This window comes from Leuciscus leuciscus (assembly GCF_965113295.1).
Source record: "Leuciscus leuciscus genome assembly, chromosome: 16".
Classification (NCBI taxonomy): domain Eukaryota; kingdom Metazoa; phylum Chordata; class Actinopteri; order Cypriniformes; family Leuciscidae; genus Leuciscus; species Leuciscus leuciscus.
Genome location: NC_138740.1, coordinates 35,449,422 through 35,476,519, shown reverse-complemented (window position 1 = coordinate 35,476,519; position 27,098 = coordinate 35,449,422). Strand labels below are relative to the sequence as shown.

The window sequence follows — 27,098 nt, the reverse complement described above, 5'->3', positions numbered from 1 at the left end:
AAAGCAATAAGCCACGAGATGCCATGTTTTACAGTGATTTTACTACAATTTAGGGGTGTTGTTAACCTGAAACCCCCATAACCGTGATATGCTCTTGTTCTAGAAGTTTTGTTATTGTAAACTAAAACTAAAACTATTAAAAATTGTTTTTATTAATTGATATAAAATATGGGATAAAACAAAATATAAATATTATATGAAAAACTTGAACTTAAAGAACCTTCACAATTATCTGAAATAATTATGGCGAAATCCTAAAATTACTAAAACTGAAACAAATATCAATTAAAGCTAAATAGACAAATTTAATAAAAAAATTTAATAAAATGACAAAACGACAATTTTTTTTTATTAGAATATAAAAATAAGAGCTAAAAATAGCTTTCAAAGCTATTTCAAAATATGAATACATACTATAAATAATTTGTATTATAATTAATATTAAGTATAAATACTACTACTAACTAAAGTTAATAAGAATTAATACTATTAGTAGCAATACTAATCACATTAAATAATACTATATAAATATTCAAATAATAAAAAAAAATCACTGGTTAGTGGGTTTGTTATAAACCAGTATGAGCACACCAAGGATACTTAGTATACACTAATAAACAGTTATATGGTTCATTAATCTAACTTTATTGGATTATTTAACAACTTGAAATATTAATATAGCTTTCAACTGCATTTAAATATGTTTATTGGCTATTTTACAGACACGACTCATCCAATCTGTTTTTAGAGCAGGCACTATTGGTTTTAGAATAGAATAGAATAGAATAGAATAGAATAGAATAGAATAGAATAGAATAGAATAGAATAGAATAGAATGTCCAAGAATAACCAGGCCAGAGGAGGTTTTAGTGTGATGTCATGGGTAAATTGGATTGTTACATGCATAAGAGTGTGGATATAAGCCCTCCTACAGAGCTCTGTCTCTGAGCCCATCCATCCAGGCTTAAGCTTCAATAAATACAGTAATTAAACTGAGACTAGTCCCCCTCATGCAGCTCCACCCCTGGGCCTAGTCACTGCAAGGCAGCTACTTAAAACATGGTGATTATAGAGACTACACTTCATTACAGTGCCAGAGAGGAGCAGAACAAGACTGAGACACAGAAATAGAATATAAACGAATAGAATAGAATGGAATGGAATGGAATAGAAGAATAGAATAGAATCTGAATAGAACAGAATAGAATCTGATGATATTGTACTCTAAATGCTATGCAAACACTGTGTGATGACTATAATCACGGCTCCGCTGGGTGATAATGTGTGTAATTACAGGGGTCGTGAATCAGGGGACGGTCGGGCCAATCAGACAGTGGATATTAGAGCCAAACGGTCTCACCCAAACGACAGCGAGAACCAGACGATGGCCAACTTCACAGTGTTGTCCTTGACGGGGTAATCCCAGCACTTCATGAACGTGAGCCAGATCTGCACACACACACACACACACACACACACACACACACACACACACAGTCAGTCAAGTAATGCCTAAAGTGCAAATAAAACACCTGTGATTTATGTACAATATGATTTCATTTCATCACAATGTTAAGAAATGCAAAGGCAAAGATGAATAATTTTCGCTGTTGTTGTGTTGTTGTCTGCTAAGCACTGGATTTGGAATCTGCAACTATTATAATCCGGTACATTACATATACGTGTGGGACGACTTATACCCGTGACAAATTCCTTCCTTGTATGTTTTGCATACTTGGCCAATAAAGTTGATTCAGATGTTAGCCTATATATATATATATATATAATTCTTGAGCACAAAATCATCATATTAGAATGATTTCTGAAGGATCATGTGACACTGAAGACTGGAGTAATGATGCTGAGAATTCAGCTTTGATCACAGGAATTACATTTTAAAATGAATTTCACAGTATTACTGTTTATACTGTATTTCTGACCAAATAAACGCAGCCTCGGTGAGCAGAAGAGACTTCTTTCAGAAGCATTTAAAAATCGTACCGACCCCAAACGTTTGAAAGCTAGCTTTGAAAGCTTTGAAAGCCTGCCTTAGAAACACAGTCTGCATTAATGAATCCCTGGCACATGGTGTGTGTGTGTGTGTGTGTGTGTGTGTGTGTGTGTGTGTGTGTGTACACAGGAGATCTGAGGGTTTGCTCACTCACTCCGTACAGTTCGCTCTTGATCCGGAATAAGACTTTGAGCACAGGGTTTGCCGACTCCGACTGCATCTCCACCAGCTCATCCAGGTGTTTAGGGATCTTGATCCGGTTCACCTGCAGGGGGAGACAGAGAGACGTGACGTTCCCAGAGTGAGTGGAGTTAAGGGTCAAGCTGGTTAGCTGTGGCCGGTCTCGTTCACCACTGCTGGTTGAGTGTGTGTGTGTTGATGTGTGAGAGAAGACGAGAGTGTGTGTGACTCACAGTGAAGACTTTCTCCGGCTCTCCGCGCGCACGCATGTTAGTGTCATGAATCTGTTTGAGAACCATCCACGCCTCGTCATGCTTTCCCATCTGTAGATGAGAGTGTGCACAGATTAAAAACAATCTCAAGTCAAGTCATATTTATTTGTACAGCGCTTTTCACAGAACACATTGTTTCAAAGCAGCGTTACAGAAAATCATGATGTTAATATTTATAATATCTTCATGCCTTACAGTCACATTTAGCAGATTAGAGCTGGCCGATAAAGTTACATTTTGCGACGATATAAACAATCAAGCAGTTGAGATCTGCTATATACAGTAGAATCGCTTCATGTAAATATACTGTATGTATGCAGATAAAGTTAGACATACACATATCCAATTTTATATGTAGAGCTGTGCGATAATACAGCTACTACTCTAGCAGGCAAAATGTAGTTATCCCAGTTCATATAAGTTGTTCAGCTGTTCTCCTTCCCTTCATGTTCTTTGTTTTCCTGTTTTGTTATTAAAATCTCTGCACTTAGGCCCTCTTTATACCTGGTATTAAAGGGATAGTTCACCCAAAAATGAAAATTGTCCCATAATTGACTCACCCTCAAGCCATCCTAGATGTATATGACATTCTTCTTTCAGCCGAACACAATCAGAGTTATGTTAAAAAATATCCTGGCTCTTCTAAGCTTTATAATGGGAGTGAATGGTACAATATTTTTGAAGCCCAAAAAAGCGCATCCATCCATCATAAAAGTTAATTAACCAGGGGGTTATGAAGGCCTTCTGAAGCGAAGCAATGCGTTTTTGTAAGAAAAATATCCATAATTATAACTTTCTAAGCTATAATCACTAGTTTCAGGTAACGGATATCCGCGCGTTCACAAGAGAGTCGAGTTCAGGTGCGTGACGTAGGATGTAGGCGTAGCCAGAGCCATAGAGAGAGTTGCGACACTCTTTGATGTCGCCGCTATGGCTGTCACGTGGTTCATGTAAGCCCCAATAGTTCCAAAACGTACGCTGGCTGTCATGTTCGTCTATGGGACAGACAGCAGCGATTGCATTATTGAACGGTAAATATAAAATAAAACACACACCCAAGTACTTTTTCAGCTGTTATTGCATTATTGCATTTTGTTAATGTCAGTTTTGCATTTGGAGATAAGTTTTAAGCTATATTTTTGGAGGGAAAAGCTTAGTGTTCATGTTCGCATGGGTAGTAGCACTGGCTTTAGCGGCTCTAACTTTTCCATATCATTCATCTGATGATGGCGTCTCATGATATTTATTTTAGCACAACTGGGCTGTATTAGGCTATTGATTCCCGTGATTTTGCTTATAAATTTTGATTCAGCCATTAGCCTACCTTCATGATCACGCAAAGAGGTCTGCCGTGGCGGTCCGTTCAGAATTCGCTTAGAAGCTAGCTCACTTCTTCTGATGAAAGTGGCCACCCCCAGGACCACAACGTGAAACATGATCATGTTAAGACTAAGAATATAATTTTAAGATTAAGGCCATACACATTATCAAAACTATAACAGATTAAAAACGAATTTAAGCATGGCTGATACAAATGAAGGTTTTCAAATAAAATATTTTTTATTAAACAATGACAGACAACAAAAATGTGTGCTTGTGTGTGTGAACAAGAAAAACAAAAACCAGGGGCAGGTGATCCATGAAACAGACAGGACTGGTGATGGCCATAACAATCCTAAAGGTCCAGCATTGTTCTCACAAGCCGCTTCACTCAAGACAATAATAACATAATGAAAAGTTAGTATATCCCAAAAAATTTAATTAAATAAAAGTTGCTATAAAGGTGGTAGCGATTCATTACCGAACTCTTAGCTGACGAAGTCGCGCTAGCTAACTAACGTTAGCTAGCAGGCAGTGCTTGAAAATTGGTTGAAACAACCAACATAAAATATAAATAATTACGCTGTGCATGTACAAATGAAGACCAGTATAAGCATCGCAAAGGGCCTCTGATACAATATAGACAGTTGACAATTCAAAAGAGGTCGATATTTCGGCAACTTAACTCTGGAACAACTCGACGCGCAGCAATGTAAGTGAATGGTGTCCAACGCCCAAATGACAGTGTTTGGAACTATTCCGATCTTCATATCCCGGAAGTAGGCGGTTAAAAGCGCCGCCATTATTTACAACGGAGGTCTATGGGAGTGTCGCAACTCTCTCTCTCTATGGCTCTGGGCGTAGCGTTAGCTTAGGTGAGAGGAGACGCCTCTTGCGGTTTCTCACAGCGTGTGTGTGTTTTCTGTGCGAGTCGGAGTGAACTGTAGTGCTTATAGAGTCTCATGAACGCACAGTCGTGCACAGAAGATCAGGTCAAGAGATTTATTCAATAATACATAAAATTTCAGTTTGTTTTTCACCAAACCCTCTCATATACCATCAGTACACATAGAGCCCTATTTTAACAATCTAAACGCGCATGGCCTAAAGCGCACAGCGCAAGTTCACTTAGGTCGTGTCTGAATCCACTTTTGCTAGTTTAACGACAGGAAAAATGGTCGGCGCTCCCGGCGCATGGTCTAAAAGGGTTGTCCCTATTCTCTTAATGAGTAATGGGTGTGTTTTGGGATTTACGTGCGTTAAACCAATCAGAGTCTCATCTCCCATTCCCTTTAAATGCCAGTTGCGCTCGCGCCATGGCGGATTCACTATTTACATGACGGAATTTGATAGTGGAAAGACCGAACGCGTCTCCAGAGCGCAAACGGATCTGCTCGTGCGCGAGGTAAAAGTGCGCAAGCAGAACATCTACGGGACAAGCCGGATTCACCATATCTTTATGTTAACAATAATAATAATCTTTTATATAATCATCCTTTTATTTAAAATATTTGTCATGTGTGTGTGCTGCTGTGCGTCCCTGTGTGTTTAATAAGCAGAGTGTACGCGCGTTGTGGACCCGCCTATAGGCGCACATTACTAACGCACTCTTTAAATAACAAAAAAAATAATGCGCCATTGACTTTAATCCAGGGTTCAGTCGGTCAATGGCTCAGTCTATTTCTGTTCCTCAAAATAGCAACGCGCCAACAATGCGCCAGAACACACACCTCATTCTCAGACCAGCAGCCCATGGGCGCACAGATGAGCGCAAATGCATTTGCTATTTAAACAACGTGGCGCCGGACGTGAAAATGAAAAATGCGTCGGGCTGAAACTAGCAAAAAACACTTGCGTCGGCGTTTGGCGCTGCATTGCGCCGGGTGTAAGATAGGGCCCACAGAATATTCGGCATGGGATCATTCTGAGATACTTTTGTGTCTTTTAAAAAAAGCTTGATGCTGGTCGCTATTCACTGGTCGCTATTCACTGGTCGCTATTCAAATTTGAAAAAAATTATCCTTTTGAGGTCCATAAAAGGACATACTGCATTAGAACAACACCAGGGTGAGTAAAGGGTATTGAGGGTGAGTTTTCATTTTTAGGGTGAACTATTCTTTTAAATAATACTAAAATAACACAGTTTGGCACACATATGATCATGCAGACTTTCATTACCTCCAGGTAGAAGCGTGGACTCTCCGGCATGAACGTGAGCGCAACGACCGCAGAGACACAGGGCAGCGCGCAGACCACCACAAACACACGCCAACTGTGGAACTGATACGCTGAACCCATACTGAAGCTCCAGCCTGCACACACACACACACACAAACACATACACACACAGAGAGAGAACATTAAACAACCATAAACAGCAGAGAAAAAAACTTTTACATTTATTCCTTTCTTTTGATTTTGCCCGAAACCACTTACATGTGAGGGAAAATACACATTGTTCAGAAGAAGATGTAGATGAAGATTAAGTCAAAAACATGTTTGTTCTGTGTTGCACATGAAGTTCAACTTTAACCAGTTGTTTGAAATTTATTGACACTAATGTGAAGTTATTTATGTACAATTTAAAGGTGAACTAAGTAACTTTTTTTACCTTAACTGAACAGCTTCAGAGTCATTGGAATGGTTATATTACTTGTTTCGGGTTGAATGGTGGTCGTTTCGCACCCCCCTGGTGCCCGTGAACGGAAAATACGCACTTGCAACTTTGAGCCGGCCGCCGCGCCGCGCCGGCCGCCGCGTCAGGAAGTCTCGCGTGATATCAGGTCTCGCGATGTAAACAATTGCTTTACGGCCAAAAGAAATCTGCTAAAATGCTGTCATTATTGCGCTCCCTCACGCTGTCCGAACCCGAATGAAGAAGACGTTTTAAAGAATGTCCCATCTGCTTTGATGTCGTTGATCTATAGCAGTGGTTCCCAATCCTGGTCCTGGGGACCCACAGCTCTGCACATTTTGTATGTCTCCTTTATCTGACACACCCAGTTCAGTTCAGAGCTCTTTCCTAACGAGATGATGATCTGAATCAGGTGTGTTAAATGAGGGAGACATGCAAACTGTGCAGAGCTGTGGGTCCCCAGGACCAGGATTGGGAACCACTGATCTATAGCCTCTGGTGTCTGAGAATCACCAACGAGTTTTTACGACAGTGTTGTCAAATATCTATTCCGAAGCTGTGGGGGGAGCTCTAGAGAGAAACCTGCGAGCAAAAAGCGAGAATACAGCGAAGAAGTCCCGAAGCTACTGAGTGCTGCTTTAAAAGCACAAAACGTACTGTGGCATTGCCATGATAAAATGATGGTCTCAGATAATACTATTGTACTTTGATATACACCATAATTGATTACCATTATTTACCATGGTATTTACATGATAGTCTAAGATACTTCAAAGAATATAATGGTGCAACCGTTTCATAAAATAGTATTAAGATTGTACCTTGTCAAAAAACACGGTATTACTATGGTAATATCTCCAAAACAATGGTATTTAAAAAAGTATTTGAAATATAATATTATTATTTACAATAATAACCCTGCACAGTGCCATGGTGTTTTTTGGTTTTGTTGATGACACAAGCAAATGCGGTTCAGTGCAACACAAAACACACAAGTGAATTCCACAAAAGCCTCTGCAACTAAATTTCACAGTGAATAAGTTTGTTTGGTGTGTGTTTGTGTGTGTGTGTGTGTGTGTGTGTGTGTGTGTGTGTGTGTGTGTGTGTGTGTAGAGGAGTCGATTAAGAATGCCTGCAGGAGTAATACTGCTGAAAAAAACCCTCTCACTGAAAAATAATCATTAAAGTTGGTATCATTTTCCACATGGCTGCTGCTCTCTGACGCTGCGGAGAATGTCTAGAGGCGGAGCGGCACCATATGGTGTGTGTGTGTGTGTGTGTGTGTGTGTGTGTGTGTGTTTTATTCAGAAACTGAGAAACGGTGAGCGATGGAGCTGAGCAAGATGCTTACAGGACAGCTGCGGGGGAACGGAGAGGAACAAACGGAGACGCCTTGGAGGACAGAAAGGCCTTAGACCAGAAAAAGATGCTTAAAGGGAAATTCTGTCATCATTTACTCACTTCAGACACAACTGGAGTTTAGCAGAATGTTCACGCTGCTCTTTTCAATACAATGACGGTGGATGAGGACTGGGGCTGATGAGCTCCAGAGAACAGCAGAAACACCAGAAAAGCAGTTCATATGATCATATGATATGTGTCAAAAGCTGACAGTTTGTTGAAGAGGAAGTATGACAGATAACGGAACGGAACGGAACGGAACGGAACTGAACGGAACTGAACTGAACTGAACGGAACGGAATGGAACTGAACTGAACTGAACTGAACTGAACAGAATGGAACTGAATAAAGTGAGAACTAATAAACTAATAAGTTTATTCTCACTTACTTTAAGTGAGATTAAATACATAAAGTATATTTGTGTAATTTAACATTCAATTGCAGTTCTGTGTTATTTTGTTATTCTGTATTTCATTGTTTTTATTATTTTCAAGGAATATATATATATATATAAGTGCTATATATAGTGCTGGTCATATTTACTCTCTTTGCAGTTTGCTGATGATGCAAAAACTCACCGTATAAGCGGTAATATCACACACACACACACACACACACACACACACACACACACACACACACACACACACACACACACACACACACACACACACACACACACACACACACACAGCCCTGTAGTCTCTGAGCTCTAATGTCTTCTAGCTTCTAATGCAATTACTCTCTCTCGGCTGTAAGAGGCCGTAGGGGACACACAGAAACATCACCACAGAGAATAAAGTTATTACATCCTTAAAACCTGCGCACTCACAACCTCTCTCTCTTACGCTGCATACTATATCCATCCTAAACAATATACAAGATCAGAAATACTGTGTCCTAAATGATAGTACACTGGGAGTAAGCCAAATGTGCTCAGACGGTTTCATGTACACTAATATCTCAGAGACAGGACACACAATGGTAGACTCAGTTAAGTCTCATTTAAAAGTATAATGTTCATCACAGATTTCTCTCCTAAAATTCCTCAGAGAAAATTACTTAAGTAAGTCAGTACCCAAGTGAAAAACTCCTATACCAAAATGTATTTGAAATAGAAGTATTCTTCAAATACATTTACTGACATATCGTTTGAAACTTCCTGATATAAATATTATAGTTCAACTTTATGTGGAGTACTTCTTTATTGCACAATGCACTTTTTTTGTTATTAAAAAAACAACAACGCCCGGGTGAGAAAAAGTAATTTCCATAAAAAGTAACTAAGGGAGTAAAGCCATATTTATATATATATACACACACACACACACACACACAAAAATAAATAAATAAAACAAATGTAAATAGGTTTCATATATAAACCCTAAAGGCCGAGTTCATTATGTGGCGTCTCACACAGATGCGTTTACTCCAGACGGATCAATATCTGGCACATGTGCTCCAGATAAAATGAGAGCAAGTCTGGATCACTTTTTGGCAGTGGCAATAACACTCATTACAGGGCCGCAGCGCTCCGTGTGTGTGTGTGTGTGTGTGTGTGAGGAATAACCCCACGGGTGCGTGTTTATCAGTCACCATAGAGAATCTCATTATATAGATTATGTGTGTAATAGAGTGTGTTCATGGACCACTGACTCTAAAGAGACACACCAGCGCAACACAGTGAATAATGCAGCGCATCGGTATTCACTGCAGCTCCAGCTTCCATCACAAACTAGCTAAACCAGAGCTTAACAACTGAACATTGAATATATTTATGGCTATACTACTTAATAGAGGAACAATGATTATATTAACCATCACAGACGGCATTCATGTAGATAAAAACTAGCATAGACCAGCTGACTAGTGCTAAACAATAACACCAGCTAACAAAAGACTAGCATCACCTGTCTAAAAGTAAAAGTTTCTACTTCAAAAGTTGGAGGACGTGCAGAACACACACACACACACACTGTCTGAAGTCCTTCACCTGCCTCCCGCCCGCTCCTGCAGTGATGAGGGCATTGCGGCAGAACCGTTTCAGCACACGCCACTGCCTCCTGACCACAGAAACAGTGCTAAAACAAGAGACGCTAATCAATTGACCTCAATTACCAGCACAGTATCTCGCCGCACACCAGCAGTCCCTGTATATATCTGCGCTTGTTTACACTCCCACGGAAAATTACCCATCATCCTCTCATAATGAGATGATGAAGGACAGAGAGGCTTTCTGTTCAGCAGAAGAGCACGAGAGGCTTCCCAGAGGATCCGTTATGTGATATCAGCACAGACATTTGTCCCATTCTCAACAAATTGCATCTTGTTCGGTGCTGATGTGTGATATGCTAGCAGGATAGCAGAATTTTGCTTAAATTGAAAACAAATCTGAAATCGTGTCAATGCAAAGCAGCCGTACAGATCACTGTTTCTACTGATTAAGTAGAAGTACTGGTTAAGGGCTGGATATAGAGTTGTACTGGAGCTTTATGATTGGTCGGTTGGTGCTGTCACTCACCATAGTGTGGTATAATGGCCCAGGCCATGGCCGAGGCGTAGATCCCGCCCACCATCCAGAACATGCAGAGCCAGCTCAGGTGTTCCCCACGCTTCTCACGGGCCAGACACTCCGCAAAGTACGAGAACACGATGGGAACCGCCCCGCCAATCCTGCAAAGGAGTGTGGGAAATCAAGATTTTTTTATTTCTTATATATATTTTCAAATGAATCATTTTAATTTATTTAAAAAATAACATTTGCAAATTATATTTTAAGATTTATTCAATGTTTTTGAAAGAAGTCTCTTCTGCTCACCAAGGCTGCATTTATTTGATCAAAAATACAGTAAAATAGTAAAATATTATTACAAATATTAAAATGTAATTTATTCCTGTGATCAAAGCTGAATTTTCAGCATCATTACTCCAGTCTTCAGTGTCACATGATCCTTCAGAAATTATTCTAATATGATGATTTGCTGCTCAATAATAATTTTTTTTTTCATTTTTCATCAATCATTCAAATTTATGATTATTATCAATGTTGTAAACAGTAGTGCTGCAGAATATTTTTATGGAAACCTTGGTACATTTTTTTAGGATCTTTTGATGAATAGAATGTTCAAAAGAACAGCATTTATTTGAAATACATTCTTTGGTAACATTATATATGTCTTTACTGTCACTTTTGATCAGCTTAATGCATCATTTATATATACTGTGTATATATGTGTGTGTGTGTGTGTGTGTGTGTGTGTGTGTGTGTGTTCATTATTAGCTTGCTTACATCGATTAATTTAATAAAATAATCCCCAAATAAAAGAAGTATCAAAAATGATTGAAGGGGATTCATTCACACAGGATTCCTTTGCGCTGTTTTTAACGCCGACTAAATTACACAAATAAATACATAAATGTGAATACAGTTCATCAAATAAAATCAGCAAAGTTAAAAAATGAATAAATTGTCTTATGCTCTTCCTTTGTGATGCCTCTAGCTATTTTGGGGCCTCTACTGTGTGTTACAGTCTGCGTGACCTCTGACCCCCGGCTTCAGACGCTGATTCAGTCTGGAGTCACTGCAAGGCCACGAGACCACGCTCAAATTCAGTTAGCAATACAACCCTCTCTCTCTCCTCGTACATAACGGCTCTGTGCCAGGAGGTTAAAACAACTGTGACATTGCAGAAGTGCTTGAAGAGAGACAGAGGAACAGTGTGTGTGTGTGTTTTATTCTCAGACAGCAGACATGATGGAGTTGTGCTGTATTCTTCTATATTCAGGATATTCCTACGGCATATTTCCAGCTTCAGAAGTGATCCAATAATCAGAAGATGATTCAAACGGAGCAAAATGTCAACGCTAGCATTTGTTTTGCAGGTGTACGATTATCAGAAAAGATCATTTCAGTGTTTTACACACTTTATCTGGCTCTATAAACACTTGCAAAACAGATTAACTTATCATGCACCACTGACTCACTGATGCATTCATTTCCTTAACAATAACTGTTTATTATTAACTACTTGCATGGCATCATACATCCATATCACATCAAATCAAAGGCTGATTTCAAGTCTGGTCCAAATAATCCCAGACGGCAAAATAGTGTCAGCCCAGATCCGGCCCACATCTGAAACATGTGGAATCCACACGTACCAGATGTGGGCCGGATCTGGGCCAACACTATGTTGCTGTCTGGGATCAAGTTCAGCACACATTATAAATACCAGCAGGAACCTCAGGATTTTCTTTCAATTTAATGTTAAAAGTCACTATAAATCAGTGGTTACACTTTATTTTAAGGTGTCATTGTTACAGTGTAATTATATATATAAGTATTGAGTAATTAACAATGTACTTACTATAGGATTAGGGTAGGATTAGGATTTGGTTGAGGGTTAGTTGCATGTAATTATGCATAATATACTGTTATTACTATGGTAAGTACATGTAACATATGTAACAAGGACACTGTAAAATAAAGTGATACCAAATCAGACTCAGACTTAAACCAATAAGACTTTTGGGTTACACTTTATTTCGATAGTCCACTTTAGACACTCTACTAACTATAACTTTGCACCTACATGTCAACTATCTCTCATTAGAGTATTAGTAGACTGTTAGGTTAGGGTTAGTAGAATAAACTGATATGTACTTACAAAGTTACTTATAGTCAGTAGAATGATTGTTGAGGAGCATCAAAATAAAGTGTTAGCCGATATTAAGCAGACAGTCTACTAATACTCTAATGACTGCTAGTTTACATGTAGCTGCAAAGTTACTTATAGTTAGCAGAATGTCTGGTGGGAAAAGAAAAGAAAGTGGACCATCGAAATAAAGTGTTACCAAAAAATCGTACAGGTTTGAGCGAGTAATCAATGGCATAATTTAATTTTTGTGTGAACTATCCCTTTAAGAACGCTCTGAATAACCTTTCCCACACTGCATTAGCTAAGTAAAGGAAAGATCATAAAAGCCGAAGATGGATGGTTTCCTCCATTCATCCTCATGGAATATGAGCGAGAGACTCACCCGAATCCCGAGAACATCCTGCAGAAGAGGAAGGTGCCGTAGCCCTGAACGAAGGACGAGAGGAAGGAGAAGAAGCCGTTGACTGACATACACACCAGCAGACACTGCCGTCGGCCCACCTTATCTGACAGACCGCCCCAGAAGAACGCTCCCACCATCATTCCCAGATACACCACACTGCCTGCAGAGGGAAAAGCAGGAGGTCACCATCATCATCATCATCATGAAACCACATACTACACACACACACATCTATCTTTGTGAGGACATTCACTTGAAGATAGTTATCTCCACATCAGCTACATAAATTCATCAACTAATCATTCAGAAATGTCCTGTTGCTTCTACATGTTGTCACTTCTTCTTGAGTCTCTCCATCTTTGTCCGACTCCGGTTTGAACATAAAAGGCTAAAAGTGTTTGAAATGTTCAGTGTGTGTCTGCGCGAGGTTATCGGAGCTGCTAACACACACACAAGCTCTTGAAGCTCCGCCCTCTGTGCCGGGAGCAGCAGCTCATTTGCATTTAAAGGGACACACACAAAACGAGTGTGGGGTATTTTGAGCTAAACTTCACATACACACTCTGGGGACATCAGAGACTTATTTAACATCTTGTGATAGGACCCCTTTAACTCCCCAAAAAATGCAGGTAGTGACAACCACGTTTACAAAAGTTCTAGCAGAACCGAACTCAACAACTAGCAGTAAATGACGTATTTTAACCATAGACTGTATAAAACAATGGACGTAGTGTCCGTGACGTCACCCGTAGGTTTCTGAAGAGCATTATTGAAGCCCAAAGTGGGCCGTCGCCATCTTGACAGCGCGTCACTCCCGGATAAACGAAAATGGGCAGTGAGGCGGATTAGCTGAGGTGACGTGACGGCTAACAGACAGCAGACAAGCGGCTAGTAGTGATAGCAGCGGCAATCCACCCGTCACTCAAGTGGCCACGCCCTTAATTATGCAGAACTTTAAAGCTTAATATAATTTAAATGGATGAGTTATAAAAAAATTCACCCCCCTCACAGTTGTCATGAAGGGCAAAATTAGCTATATAGACCAAAACCAATTTTTCTACCAGGCTGTAAATATGTTTTTTTCTGCTGTAAAGTTGGACATTTTAACATGGGGGTTTATGGGATTGACTCTCTTTTGGAGCCGGTCTCTAGTGGCCAGTCGATGAATTGCAGTTTAAGTCACTTCCGTGTCGGATTCAAGAGAGAGACCGGAAAGTTGCCGCTTGATTTTAACGTGAATCAGAGATGTTTCTCTCTTCTGCAGGAAATCACAGGGAAAGCGGTACGAGCTTTGACTCATTCATGTTGCCAGATCAAGCCCACAATGAACTGAAATACAGTAAATCCAAATACTTTATGCTGAAAATAAGAGCAACATTTCACGACCCACACCTGCTCACTTTAATAACTCCATAAACCTGATCGCTTTATGAGCCAAGCTTAAACAACAAGCTCAAAACTCTAATAATAAGTGGATGTGGCAACACTGCAAACTTAACTGTGACATTAAAAGAAATGTATCAATGCCTCAGATGTTTCTCTTGCAGTTCCTTTGGATAAATAAAAGACAAAAGTGAGTCAATAGTCATTCAGTAAGAAAGAATATAGAGATATAAAATGAAAATGGAGACAGTTTGAGACTTTGTTGAGATCTCTTCTGAAACTCATCTCTCACAGAAATCCTCCATTTGATTTGCATTTAACCTCACTTCTGTCTAACGACTGAGATAATAAAGAGATCTCATTAGAGAATTTCCCTATGTGGTCAATAACTGTAACATAAATAACACACACAGCTGTTATTAGTTTCATTGATCCGTTTCCATCACCCCGAGCCACAGTAAAGTTTGAAAGGGCAAATTTAAAGGGACAGCTCACCAAAAAATGTGAACACACACACACACACACACACACACACACACACACACACACACACACACACACACACACAAAGACTTATTGTCATTATCTAAATATTTATGAGGTTTAATATTCTTTTGTGTTTCGCAGAAGAAAGAAAGTCATACTGGTTTTGGTCAAAATGAGTAAATAATGACAGAATATACATTTTTAGATGAGGAAAGTTTAACCAAAATTGAAAGTTCATCTCATATTGTTCGAAACCTGCAACTTCTGGTTGTAAAATGCTTCTGGCGACAAACAGTTTTGTTTGTTCACATCTTGTGGAATGCATCCATGATATCCTAAGACAGTATATAGCTAACTAACACACCTGAGCTCTGGTGTAAATAAGAACTGAAGATGATCTACACCGGGCTTTTATTCACTCAAGATGTGCAATCCTTCGACAGAAAGGATAACAGGAATATATCAATCATTGTTCCTTTATTCCAGCTGTGAGTTCAGAAGGACGGGTTGATCATCACTCATTCCATCCAGTAAACACACACACACACGCAAATATATAACAGAATAAATCCAGTCCTGTCCACTCATTCAGGATAAAGTAATAAAAATGCAAATTTATGTTGTAGAATGTAAAGTGAAGGCCATTTGATATGCACGAGCTCGACCAATGAAAACACAGAGGCGCATCTCTGTCTATCTTTCAGTGCTATTTGGTGTTCTTCATCCCTGGCGTTCTCTCTGAGAGTATGAGGAGTGTGTGTGTTATCTCTCTGTGCAGACGTGACGGGCCGCCCTGGTCATCCATTACTGTCAGACAGCACTGAATACTGCGGCTCGCTCTCGCTTTCTAGACCGATACGCTATATTCAGCAAAAGAGCTGCTTTCACAGAGCCACATCTACAGTATTACAGTCACTGATCTTTCCATAAAGCACTTTAATATGTGCTATATTTTTACATACAGTATATATATATATATATATATATATATATATATATATATATACTGTGTGTAAAAATACTCTACTAAAATTCTCTACTACAGGAAAAACTTTAGCTTATTAAAGTGCCCCTATTATGCTATTTTAAAGGCTCCTAATTGTGTTTTGGAGTCTCCTACAATAGGTTAACATGCATCTAAGGTCAAAAAATATTTTTTTCATAATATACATTGCAGCATCAGCTCATTTCTCAGAGTCTGAAAACGGTTTGATGAAGGGTCACTCGAAAACCCTCCTTTCCGAGAGCCTACTCTGCTCTGATTGGTCAGATGGCATGTTGTGATTGGTCTACTCTGCTCTGATTGGTCAGATGGCCCAGTCTGTTGTGATTGGTCTACTCTGCTCTGGTTGGTCAGATGGCCCAGTCTGTTGTGATTGGTCTACTCTGCTCTGATTGGTCAGATGGCCCAGTCTGTTGTGATTGGTCTGCTCTGCTCTGATTGGTCAGATGGCCCAGTCTGTTGTGATTGGTCGACCGCTTACAGCTCATGTTGTAAACCAAATGGCCATTACCATATATGGATTCCAGCTCCGGATCTTCCTCAGCACTTGATAGACACAGTGATACGAACAGTAACAATGGCGTCGGTTTTCCCGTATCAATCTCATCCTTTAGAAGTGCATGAGAGTGGATTTACTTTGGCAGCAGAAAACACGGTCTTCTCGAACCAATCACTTCCGGCCTCAGCAATAACTACAGTGTTTGAGGGCGGGGCAAAGCTAACTTTGTTCGCCGGAAACCAATGAAGACCTTGGCTGGTATTATGCAAATTAGTTACAAACATACATAGGTTCGAGCAGGAAGTGAGACTGGAGTTACTGACGACTCGTTTCAGGCGGTTCAGAATCGATTCTCTTTTCTTGGAGACGAAAACTCCATTTATCTGCACAAATATTCACAAACAGCTTCATTACACACTACATGAAAGGTTATACCTCCCAAAAAAGCATAATAGGGGCACTTCAAACATGCAGTGTTTTCAAACATGCATTACAAATTTTTTTTGTAATACCATACATAAATTGTTTGTAAATAGTGCACTTATAACAGCTTTTACAAAATTTCAGGTCATTGAAATAGATTTTTCCTTCATATTTTCTCTTGACTGTACAGCCTTCTCCTCCTAAAGATTTCTCTGATGTGGGATTTATTTCAGTGAACTGACTTCACTACATGTCAAAGCTCTTGTTATTAACATCCCAGCACTCAGTAAGTAAAAATGAGCTCCTGCGGAGTGAAATTTCCTTATCTCTCGTTCTGTCTCACAGACTGATTTGAGAAGCGCCCATAATTCCCCTGATCCTGTCACTGACAATCCCATCGGAAACCAGCGTGAGCAACAACCAGAGCGAAACGCAACACTCTCAACAGAAACAAGGAACAGGGACTGGAGGAACATTTTACAAACTTCTTTAAAAAAAATAAAAATCTTAACTTCTTTTTTGTGAATCTGGCCCCTGATTTGCTCCACCAATCAGAGTGCAGGACAGGACGAGAGTGGGCGGGGCCAGACGTCCTGTATGTTTTAATTACAGAAGCTCTAGACAGATAAAGACGAATCGGTAACACTTTACAATATTGTTGATTAGTTAACATTAGTTAATGTATTTACTAACATGAACTAACAATAAGCAATACATTTGTTACAGTATTTATTCATCTTTGTTAATGTTAGTTAATATAAATACAGCTGTTTGTTCATGTTAATTCACAGTGCATTAACTAATGTTAACTAATACAACCTTTGATTTTAATAATGTATTAGTAAATGTTGAAATTAATATTAACTAAGATTAATAAATGCTGAAGTATTGTTCATTCTTAGTTCATGTTAAGTAATATTAACTAATGAACCTTATTGTAAAGTGTTACAGACTAATCTAGCTTGATTACAATCCTGATAAACTCAAGCTGAGACTCAAATCACACACAGATCTGTGTTTTTCAGTTCTGATGTTTAGGACTGCGAGTCCACAGTGGTTTTCCGAGCGATGACATGTGATCTGTTTGTTCAGAGGCAGAATCTGCTGTATCTCTTGTTATGACGTGAGTCTCAACACAATACAGGCTGAAAAACTGGATACGTCGTCTCTGCTGATGTATATCATGACACCACACACCGCACACATGAGCAGAAAGTCTCTTGAAAGCCTATTGTAAAGATAATACATAAAATAAAGGGTTTCATTTTGTATTTGACTAAATAACGTTGTAAATTGACACACAACATTTTGACCTTAAACATCCGCGTCTTTGACGTCGAACGATATGTGCATGCATACTGTGTATTAAAGGTAGGGTAGGTAATCCTGTTCAGAAACACTTTTTTTTTATACTGGGTGAAATGGTCCTTCCATCCTGATAGTAGTCAATACATTATGTGTTTAGAAAAAGGAATGAAAAAAATCAGACCTCTGTAGCAGCTGCAGGACAGTAAAAACTCTGACCAATCACTGCCATTCGGTGCGAATGTAAAGAACCAATCAGATGCCTTCATGTCTCGTGCCCGAGCCCCACTGCGCGCGCTGCCCTGCGTGCACTCATCACATGTCACCGTTCCCGGAAATATTCAGCTCAAAGCACCTGCATATGCAGTCAGCGAAGGCAAACAAGGCAAAAACTACTTCCTCGGACCCTGCCCGCACTCTTGAACGACCTCCTCTGCTTCGCCCTCAACCCCGGACCTGTCCTCGAACCGACGATGCGGTACTTGTCTCCGGACTCGGAGTGTACGTTAGTCTTCATTAGAGTCAACAATGTTTTCATCATGGAAACTCTTACATGCAAAACACCGTATATGTTATGAATCTTACACGAAATTCATCTTCATCACAGTGTAACTGATGGTAATGGAAAAACGTGTATCAATGCAACCTGTTTTTAGTTTTGCCTTATAAATATAGCTCGTTACCGAATCAAACTTTACCATTATCGATATGCTAGCTTGATAGTGAGTACTAAAAGAAATCTTATTTGTTTATATTCATAGTGATAAAGTTAGGTATTTTATTACATGTGATTCTGACATGATGTCACTGTATGTACTGCGCTCCTTCCTCTCCACTCGTCTCAGGTAATAAATGCGTCTTGTTCCAGCCTGAGCGTTTGGCGTCGCGCGTTCATGTGTTTTGGGGGCGTGGCTTTGGAAGGAGCTCAGAAGGGAGGGGTGGAGTGAATGGAAATAATGAGCTGTGTTTATTGCAGATTAAAAGGTCTACAGTCACTCGATTTTTAAATTGTATTTTTCAGAGTACTTACATTTTAATTATGTATTGGTATATAAAGACAGTTTAAACAAATTTGGAATGTTTTTTTTTTAGAAAAAGGATTACCTACCCTACCTTTAATAAAATTCATTTTAACAGTTAGTTTGGGTACAACATTAGCTTCCTCATATAACATTTCACAGGTCTTCAACAGTTAAAACAATAACAGATCTGTACTCACATGACTTCGATCTTCAAAAGAGTTTATAACAGAATAAGACTAAATTCAGTTCTGTCATTGTCCTCCTGCCACATGTGGTCGCGGTCGTGGCTCGCTAGTTTGCGTTACGCCTGCTACAGATCCTATATCCTATGATCCTATAAGATCATTACAAATCACACCGTACGACATGGAGCTAATAAACTTGGTTACGACGTGTGTAGACTGTATGATGATGACACCTATTGAAGTTAGAATAGAAGAATAAAACATCATCAGCATGCGCTAGTGGTGAACAAACAGAGCAAGATCAATCGCACTAAAGCAATTGTGTTTTTTATGTGTGCTGAAAAAAAAAGGAGGAGGCGAAAGAGGAGAATATAGACGTGGTCATGGCTAGGGAAAAGAGGTCAACGTGGCAATTTTTTGTAATTAAGTAAATGGAGCTTGAGGTAAGTAGTTTTAAGGGCGCAATGCAGGCGCAATGCAGCGCCAGGCGCGACTCAAGTGTTTTTTGCTAGTTTCAGCCCGACGCAGTTTTCATTTTTACATCCGGCGCCACGTTGTTTAAATAGCAACAGGGCTTGAATTTCGGCGCGGGATTGCGGGTATTGCGCATAATTTTAATCATTCCCGCAGGTCTCCCATTTATAATGCGGGAAATTCCCGCAAACATTGATTCACTTTAGCATGTAGGTTGTATTAGTAAATTAATCCACACAGATTATAAAATCAAATCAGTCATTTTAAAATCAATTTCACAAACAGCGCGAGTGATTCAGAAGTGCTGCGTCTTCTATCAGCTCGTTTAGAGCTGCAGGCGGCGATAATACACTCTCGCGTTTCGGGAGTCGGGATAGACGGAATTGTCACTTGCATAATCGGGCCAGCATTGCATCATAAGTAACTTTACCATTTGCACGTCTTTTTAAGTCTTACCAGTTTAAACATTCACGCGATTTGAAACTATTCAGTACCTAAGCGCTGTCTGAGAGATGTTTTTTTCTCACACATACATAGAGTAAAGCCGCCTCACAAACAGCTCGCGGGTGACAAAAGTTATTTTTCGTGGATTATATCGCTTTAACAGTCAAAAACATGCGAAAATTGTCAATTTCGGTCTTGGTGAGTATCCTCTAAACACAGTTATGTCTTAAATAAGCATAAATCGCACGTGACCGTATAATGAAAACAGGATCCGTGCACTAGCTCTTAAAGGGACAGCAGCCATATGTGTCTGTCATTAATTTGGTTGTCAAAACAACAAACCATAGCTTTCATTTTAAGGAATCAGGATTAATAGCCTATGTATTTAATTTAGTCAGGACTAAAATACTACCCAGTGTTATTTTACATTTGATTACTTTATTCAGTCTCTGTAGTATTTCTGAATACTAGTGTTAGACCTAAGCAAAAACTTTTCTCTTTATTTCTCTTTATTGGTATCTTTATTCTATTGTATTTATTTGTGCTACTTTTTTCAATTTAATTCAAAGATTGAAATCAAGCTTCCTTGTGTTGTGTAAATTCTTAAGAACAAAATTACCCCATTGTAAAAATGCAATGAGTGAGCATACATTTAGGTGAGATAAATGTAATAAAAATTGAAAAAAAGTCTAAACTCCCCCCTCAAATAAAAAATTCCCCCCCATAAGAATCACCTAAGGGGGGATTTCCCCCCCATTTTCCCAAATGAAATTCAGGCCCTGAGCAAATGCATTTGCACCCATCTGTGTGACCATGGACTGCTGGTCTGAGAACGAGGTGTGTTCTGGCGCATTGTTGGCGCGTTGCTATTTTGAGGAACAGAAATAGACTGAGCCATTGACCGACTGAACCCTGCTCTAAAGTCAATGGCAAATATATATATATATATATATTTGTTATTTAATGAGCGCGTTAGTAATGTGCGCCTATAGGCGGGTCCACAACGCGGATACACTCTGCTTATTAAACACACAGGGACGCACAGAAGCACACAAACATGACAAATATTTAAAATAAAAGGATTATAATGTAAAAGATTACTATTGTGTCCATAAAGATATGGTGAATCCGGCTTGTCCCGTAGATGTTCTGCTTGCACACTTTTACCTCGCGCACGAGCAGATCCGTTTGCGCTCTGGAGACGCGTTCGGTCTTTCCACTATCATATTCCGTCATGTAAATAGTGAATCCGCCATGGCACAAGCACAACTGGCATTTAAAGGGAATGGGAGATGAGACTCTGATTGGTTTAACGCACGTAAATCCCAAAACACACCCATTACTCATTAAGAGAATAGGGACAACCATTTTAGACCATGCGCCGGGAGCGCCGACCATTTTTCCGGTCGTTAAATTAGAAAAAGTGGATTCAGACACGGCCTAAGTGAACTTGCGCTGTGCACTTTAGACCATGCGCTTAGATCGTTAAAATAGGGCTCTTAGCGCCATGTCACATTGATCAATACGCCATTTCATGTTGCATTTTTATTGGCTAGTCAGTAGACGTAGGTCGTAGCAGCAAACACACAGTTACATGATCATGCTAAATATCTGACATTGTCAGAAAATTATCTCAAGCTATCTTTGGTCTCAAGACCATGACAACGGCCGTCTTTGAATCTCTCTCACTGTACGACGCAGGACGAGCGTTTAGGAGCACGACCACAGAAATACCCACGACTGTTCATCTTTCGTCTGGGACAGACCCAAATCATACAATGTGTACCGGCATTAAAGGGATAGTTCACTTTGATATAAAATTTTGGTATGTTTTAGCTTACCTCAAGGGCATCCAAGATGTAGGTGTCTTTTTTTCCGCAGTAGTTTCAATTTTGATATTTTTAGGTCAAACCGTTCTTGTCTGTCAGTCATATAATGCAGGTCGATGGTCACTGTCTCAAACAGCATGCACTGAGTCCAAATTAAAACAATTCCCCATCGTAAGTACACATTGATGGCCTAAGACACGAAATGAGCGGTTTGTGTGAGAAAACGAACAGTATCTAAATATCGTTTTTACCTCTTGAACACAGCCACGTCCAAGTGATAGATATATACACTAGATGTCGCATTGGCTACTGCGAAACCGTAGCCAATGCGACCTCTAGTGTATATATCTATACCCGCCCGCGCTCTCAGATCATTTGGACGCAGCTGTGTTCAAGAGGTAAAAACGATATAAATACTGTTAGTTTTCTCACACAAACCGCTCGTTTCGTGTCTTAGGCCATCAATGTGTACTTACGATGGGGAATTGTTTAATTTGGACGATGGGGAATTGTTTTAATTTGGACTCTGTGCATGCTCTTTGAGACAAGTGACCATCGACCTGCATTATATGACTGACAGACAAGAACGGTTTGACCTAAAAATATCAAAATTGAAACTACTGCGGAAAAAAAGACACCTACATCTTGGATGCCCTTGAGGTAAGCTAAAACATACCAAAATTTAATTTCAAAGTGAACTATCCCTTTAAGAGAACTAGCGCGTCGTATGGTTATTGCACGCTCGAGTACTCAATGGCTTCTGACAGCGCCAACTAGTGGTGGAAGTAGTCGACTATCCGACTAGTCTACGCAAGCCCTAATACAGTATATAGCAATAATAATTGGTCCTAACTACATATTAATACACACTACCATTCAAAAGTTTGGGGTCTGTAAGATTTTTTTCATGTTTTTGAACAAAGTTTCTACTGCTCACCAAGGCTGCATTTATTTGATCAAATATACAGTAAAAACAGTAAAAATGTGAAATAGTTTTGCAGTTTAAAAAAACTGTTTTCTATGTGAATATATTTTAAAATTTAATTTATTCCTGTGATCAAAGCTGAATTTTCAGCATCATTACTCCAGTCTTCAGTGTCGCATTATCCTTCAGAAATCATTCTAATATGATGATTTGCTGCTCAAGAAACATTTATGATGATTAAAAACAGTAGTGCTGCTTCATATTTTTATGGAAACCATAGTCATTTTTTTCAGGATTCTTTGATCAATTTAATCCTTGCTGAATAAAAGGAATACATTTATTTTTAAACAAGTATATATATATATATATATATATATATATATATATATATATATATATGCATTTAACACACACAGACACATTTGAGCTTGAGCTGTACAACACCTGATGTTGCTGATACTGCAGTATGAAAGGATGGAAAGAGAGAGAGAGAGAGAGAGCAGTAAAGCGTGAAATCAGAAAGTGTCGGGCATATTACAGACGCCTCTCAGGGGTCTTTCAGTAGAACAGCGTCTCACCTCTCATCTCTCCATCACTCCATCCTCTCTCTCTCTCCAACACTGGGAATGTGATCACAGAGCTAATGGACACACTGAATTACCCACATCACATTTACTGTACCCTTCTTTTCACCCTATCTTCCCACCCTTTCTTTCTTTCTTTCTTTCTTTCTTTTTGTAACGCACATATTGTTAGACATAGTAAAAATCCACATCACATTTTTTTGTAATCCAGCAAAAAAAAAAAAAAAAGCCCTACAAAAATGTTCTTAATGTTTCCATTAAGTTATGAAAACGCCATTTCTTCAGTTTTTTTAAAGGATTTAAAAAGTTTTTTTTCTTTCTTGATTATACGAACGTTCAGAGAACATTCCATTTGATCGTTTTTCAAACATTATGGAAACGTTATTTTTTTAACGTTCTCAGAATGTTCTGGAAACAAATAGTAACAATAAAGTGATTAGATTTGCTTTGATTTGTTTTTGTGCAAACGTTTTGAGAACATTATTAAAGACCAGATAACTTTGAACAAACATTCTATTAATGTCTACAATTGTTTATAACTTTGAGAGAACCTTGATTAACGTTCTGAGAACATTCCCTGTTAGCTGGGATCTTTCTTTCTTTCTTTCTGCTTTTAAAAGTGTGATAAACGTCGGTGTGATCTCTTCACCAGCTCAGGACAGTGCACGCGTGTGTATTCACGGTGGACTTACGTAACACACGTACACACACACTCTCAGTTGCATGTGTGATTGACGGCTCTCTTTATCTGGGAGTGGGGAATATCTCCATCCGCTCTAATTCATCGATCAGAGTTATTGATCCCGAGCGCATGCGGACCGCAGGCCAACCGTGTGTGTTTAACAAAAAGATCCTGTGTGTGAGTGTGTGTTCTCCGAGCATCATTACAGGAAAGAGCCGTCCTGGACGAAGAGGACAGGAGGAGGAGGAGAAGAACGAGTGATTACAGGGAGGGAGGGTAAATAAGCGAGCTTTACTGCAGGGGAAGAAGAAGAAGAAGAAAGAGAAGAGATAATGGAAGCTCTGCGGCAGTGTGTCTTTTCTGTGCCTCGCTGTTCATTACCTGAATGACACACACACACACACACACACACACACACACACACACACACACACACACACACACACACACACACAACACTGAACCACAAGCCACAAACTCACACTTTCTTAGCAGATTGAACTTTTTTGGTATTTGGCAATTCTTCACAAATGATAAATGCTATGCTGATTAAATAATATATGATTGAATAATACATCAATTGTTCAATATTTATAATAGTAGCAGAGTACTGTTCACATCAAATTGCTAAATATTTGCCTTTTTATTGCTTTAGAATTTGGTATGAAATATGATGATTAAATAATCCTCTTAAAATGTGATTTGAAATGTTTGAATTATTTAATATTTACAATGGTAGTACTAAAAAGTACGATTATACTATATACTATTATTATGAAATAAATATTAAATAACTCAAATTACATAATAACATAAGATACAAGTATATTTATAGTCAACATTACTCTTTTTTTTTCTTAAGAGGTCATGAACTGCTTTTTAAAAAATTATGATGATTTTTAAGGTGCACTTATTTCACATCAAAAAACATCCTAATTTTGAATATTAAAAAATATTTTCTATCCTGTTTTTGACGCTCTCTTTGAAACACCACACTCAAGACCTGGAGAAAACGCCCACTGATATGACTGGGTTACAGTTTTGCATATTAAAATCATTTTCAACGTGTGGAGTTGAACATTTAAAATTGTTAAAAAATTGTTAAATTAACTTAGTTTAGTTACTGTATGTGATGAAAAGCCAGAGTCTGATCCTGAATCAGAAGAAAAACCTAAACCTCAAAAAACAAAAGATCCTCCAGTCTGCGACAGCTTGGTAATAAATCATCTTTATACATATTTATTCCTAATGTATTTGTGTGGTAATATTGTATTTGATCACATTATATTAGAGCTGGAACACTACAGAACGGTGAATGTACCGTGGTTCGTCATGCTTACACTCATCGCTCATCGTTTTCAGTAAAGTGAGAACATCTCATATGATCTGTAACACACAGAGCAACAGTGACACATGGTAAAAACACTGTTACTCACACTTACACTTACATTACTGTCAGATCCAGTATAGTCAACACTGCATCATCTTTTATGTTCAGTCTCTCTGAAAAGCCTTGTTTAAAAAATGAATCTGCAGTGAAATGAAGTGAACAAGCAAACAGAGGCGATCTGGGACCTTGTTAAAAGTTCACCCACGCTGAGGATCACAATGAATGCCAAGCAAAGAGTGTGTTTTTCATCCTGTAATCCTCAGAGGAATCTGTCCTTTAGTAATTCTGTCTCGTATTTACTACTGTGTGACAAGCGTGAATCAGTGGGCGGGGCTAAAGAGGCAATGATGTAGAAGTGGGCGTGGATCTTTTTCTTTCGCTGCTCTATGACGTCATACTGAGAAAGATTTCCGAAACGAGTCGTTTTCTGAGTTTGGTTTCAGTAAAAGCTGTTTTTGGACTAGTGAGGAAGTTTTGAGTTCTGAAACTTACAGGATATTCGTATAGTTTGATGACCAATATGTCAAAAGATCAAGGAAAATTTGATTTCTCAATTCATGACCCCATTATAATTTTTTTTTTTACCATGATAAATGTAATGCTGCAGAATTTGGAATGAAATATGATTAAATAATCCACTTTTAAATGTTTATTTGATTTATTCAAATTGTGTAATAGTAGCAAAAAAAGTCATGCTAATATTAAACTATATATTTAATATAATTTATAAACATTGAATATCATACAACACTTATTATAAAAGCTATAAAAATATTGAATGAAATAGACCTACAAGTATATTTATAGTCAACATCACTCTTGATTTTTCTCTCTGCTCGCTGCTTTAGAATTTGATATGAAATTAAATAATCCACTTAAAATCTGATTTAAACTATTTGAATTATTCAATATTGTAACTGTAAGAATTAAATATTTGTAAATATTAAATATTATTAATATGAATATAAATATAAATATTAATATAAATTATATTTGTATTTATAATATAATAAAATATATTTATATATATATTTATATATTATTTTATATATAATTATTATATTATTTATAAAAATATAAATAAATAAATATTAATATAAATATTACAAATATTAATTACAAATATAAATAATTAATATAAATATTAATATTGTTAATATTAAATAATTATTAAATATGATTATATTTATAAACATTAAATATTATATAATACATATTAAATACGATAGCTATTAAAATATTAAACTAAATAGACCTTGATGGCTTGATCTTGATGATTCTCTCAGTTGTTTTCCAGTCATGATAAATGTAACGCTGCTTTGGAATTTAATATGATTAAATAATCCACTTAAAATTGTATTTAAATTATTCAGTATTTGTAATAGTTGCCATATAAAAGTACTATTAATATTAAATAAGCAAATATTCAATATTATATAATACCTATTAAATAACTATAAAGACGTTGAATAAAATAGACGTACAAGTATATCTATAGTCAACATGAATTAGTTTGTTAGTTTTTTCCCAAGATTCTGCTTCTGTCCAGTGAATGAGTGGTAAGACCACACACGTCTCCAGAAG

The 27,098-nt window shown here is 38.2% G+C and overlaps 1 protein-coding gene across 1 annotated transcript in view; it reads right to left on the bottom strand.

Moving 5' to 3' along the window:
- Positions 1-27,098, bottom strand: part of LOC309478112 (synaptic vesicle glycoprotein 2C) — a 50,549-nt gene that overhangs the window by 11,440 nt on the left and 12,011 nt on the right. Inside the window, exons 3-8 of the mRNA XM_082141624.1 lie at positions 12,860-13,040; positions 10,341-10,492; positions 5,962-6,095; positions 2,425-2,514; positions 2,166-2,276; positions 1,361-1,449 (exon numbers count right to left, since the gene is read on the bottom strand). Of these exons, the coding sequence (XP_081997750.1) occupies positions 1,361-1,449; positions 2,166-2,276; positions 2,425-2,514; positions 5,962-6,095; positions 10,341-10,492; positions 12,860-13,040 (757 nt within the window). The remainder of the gene's footprint in view (positions 1-1,360; positions 1,450-2,165; positions 2,277-2,424; positions 2,515-5,961; positions 6,096-10,340; positions 10,493-12,859; positions 13,041-27,098) is intronic.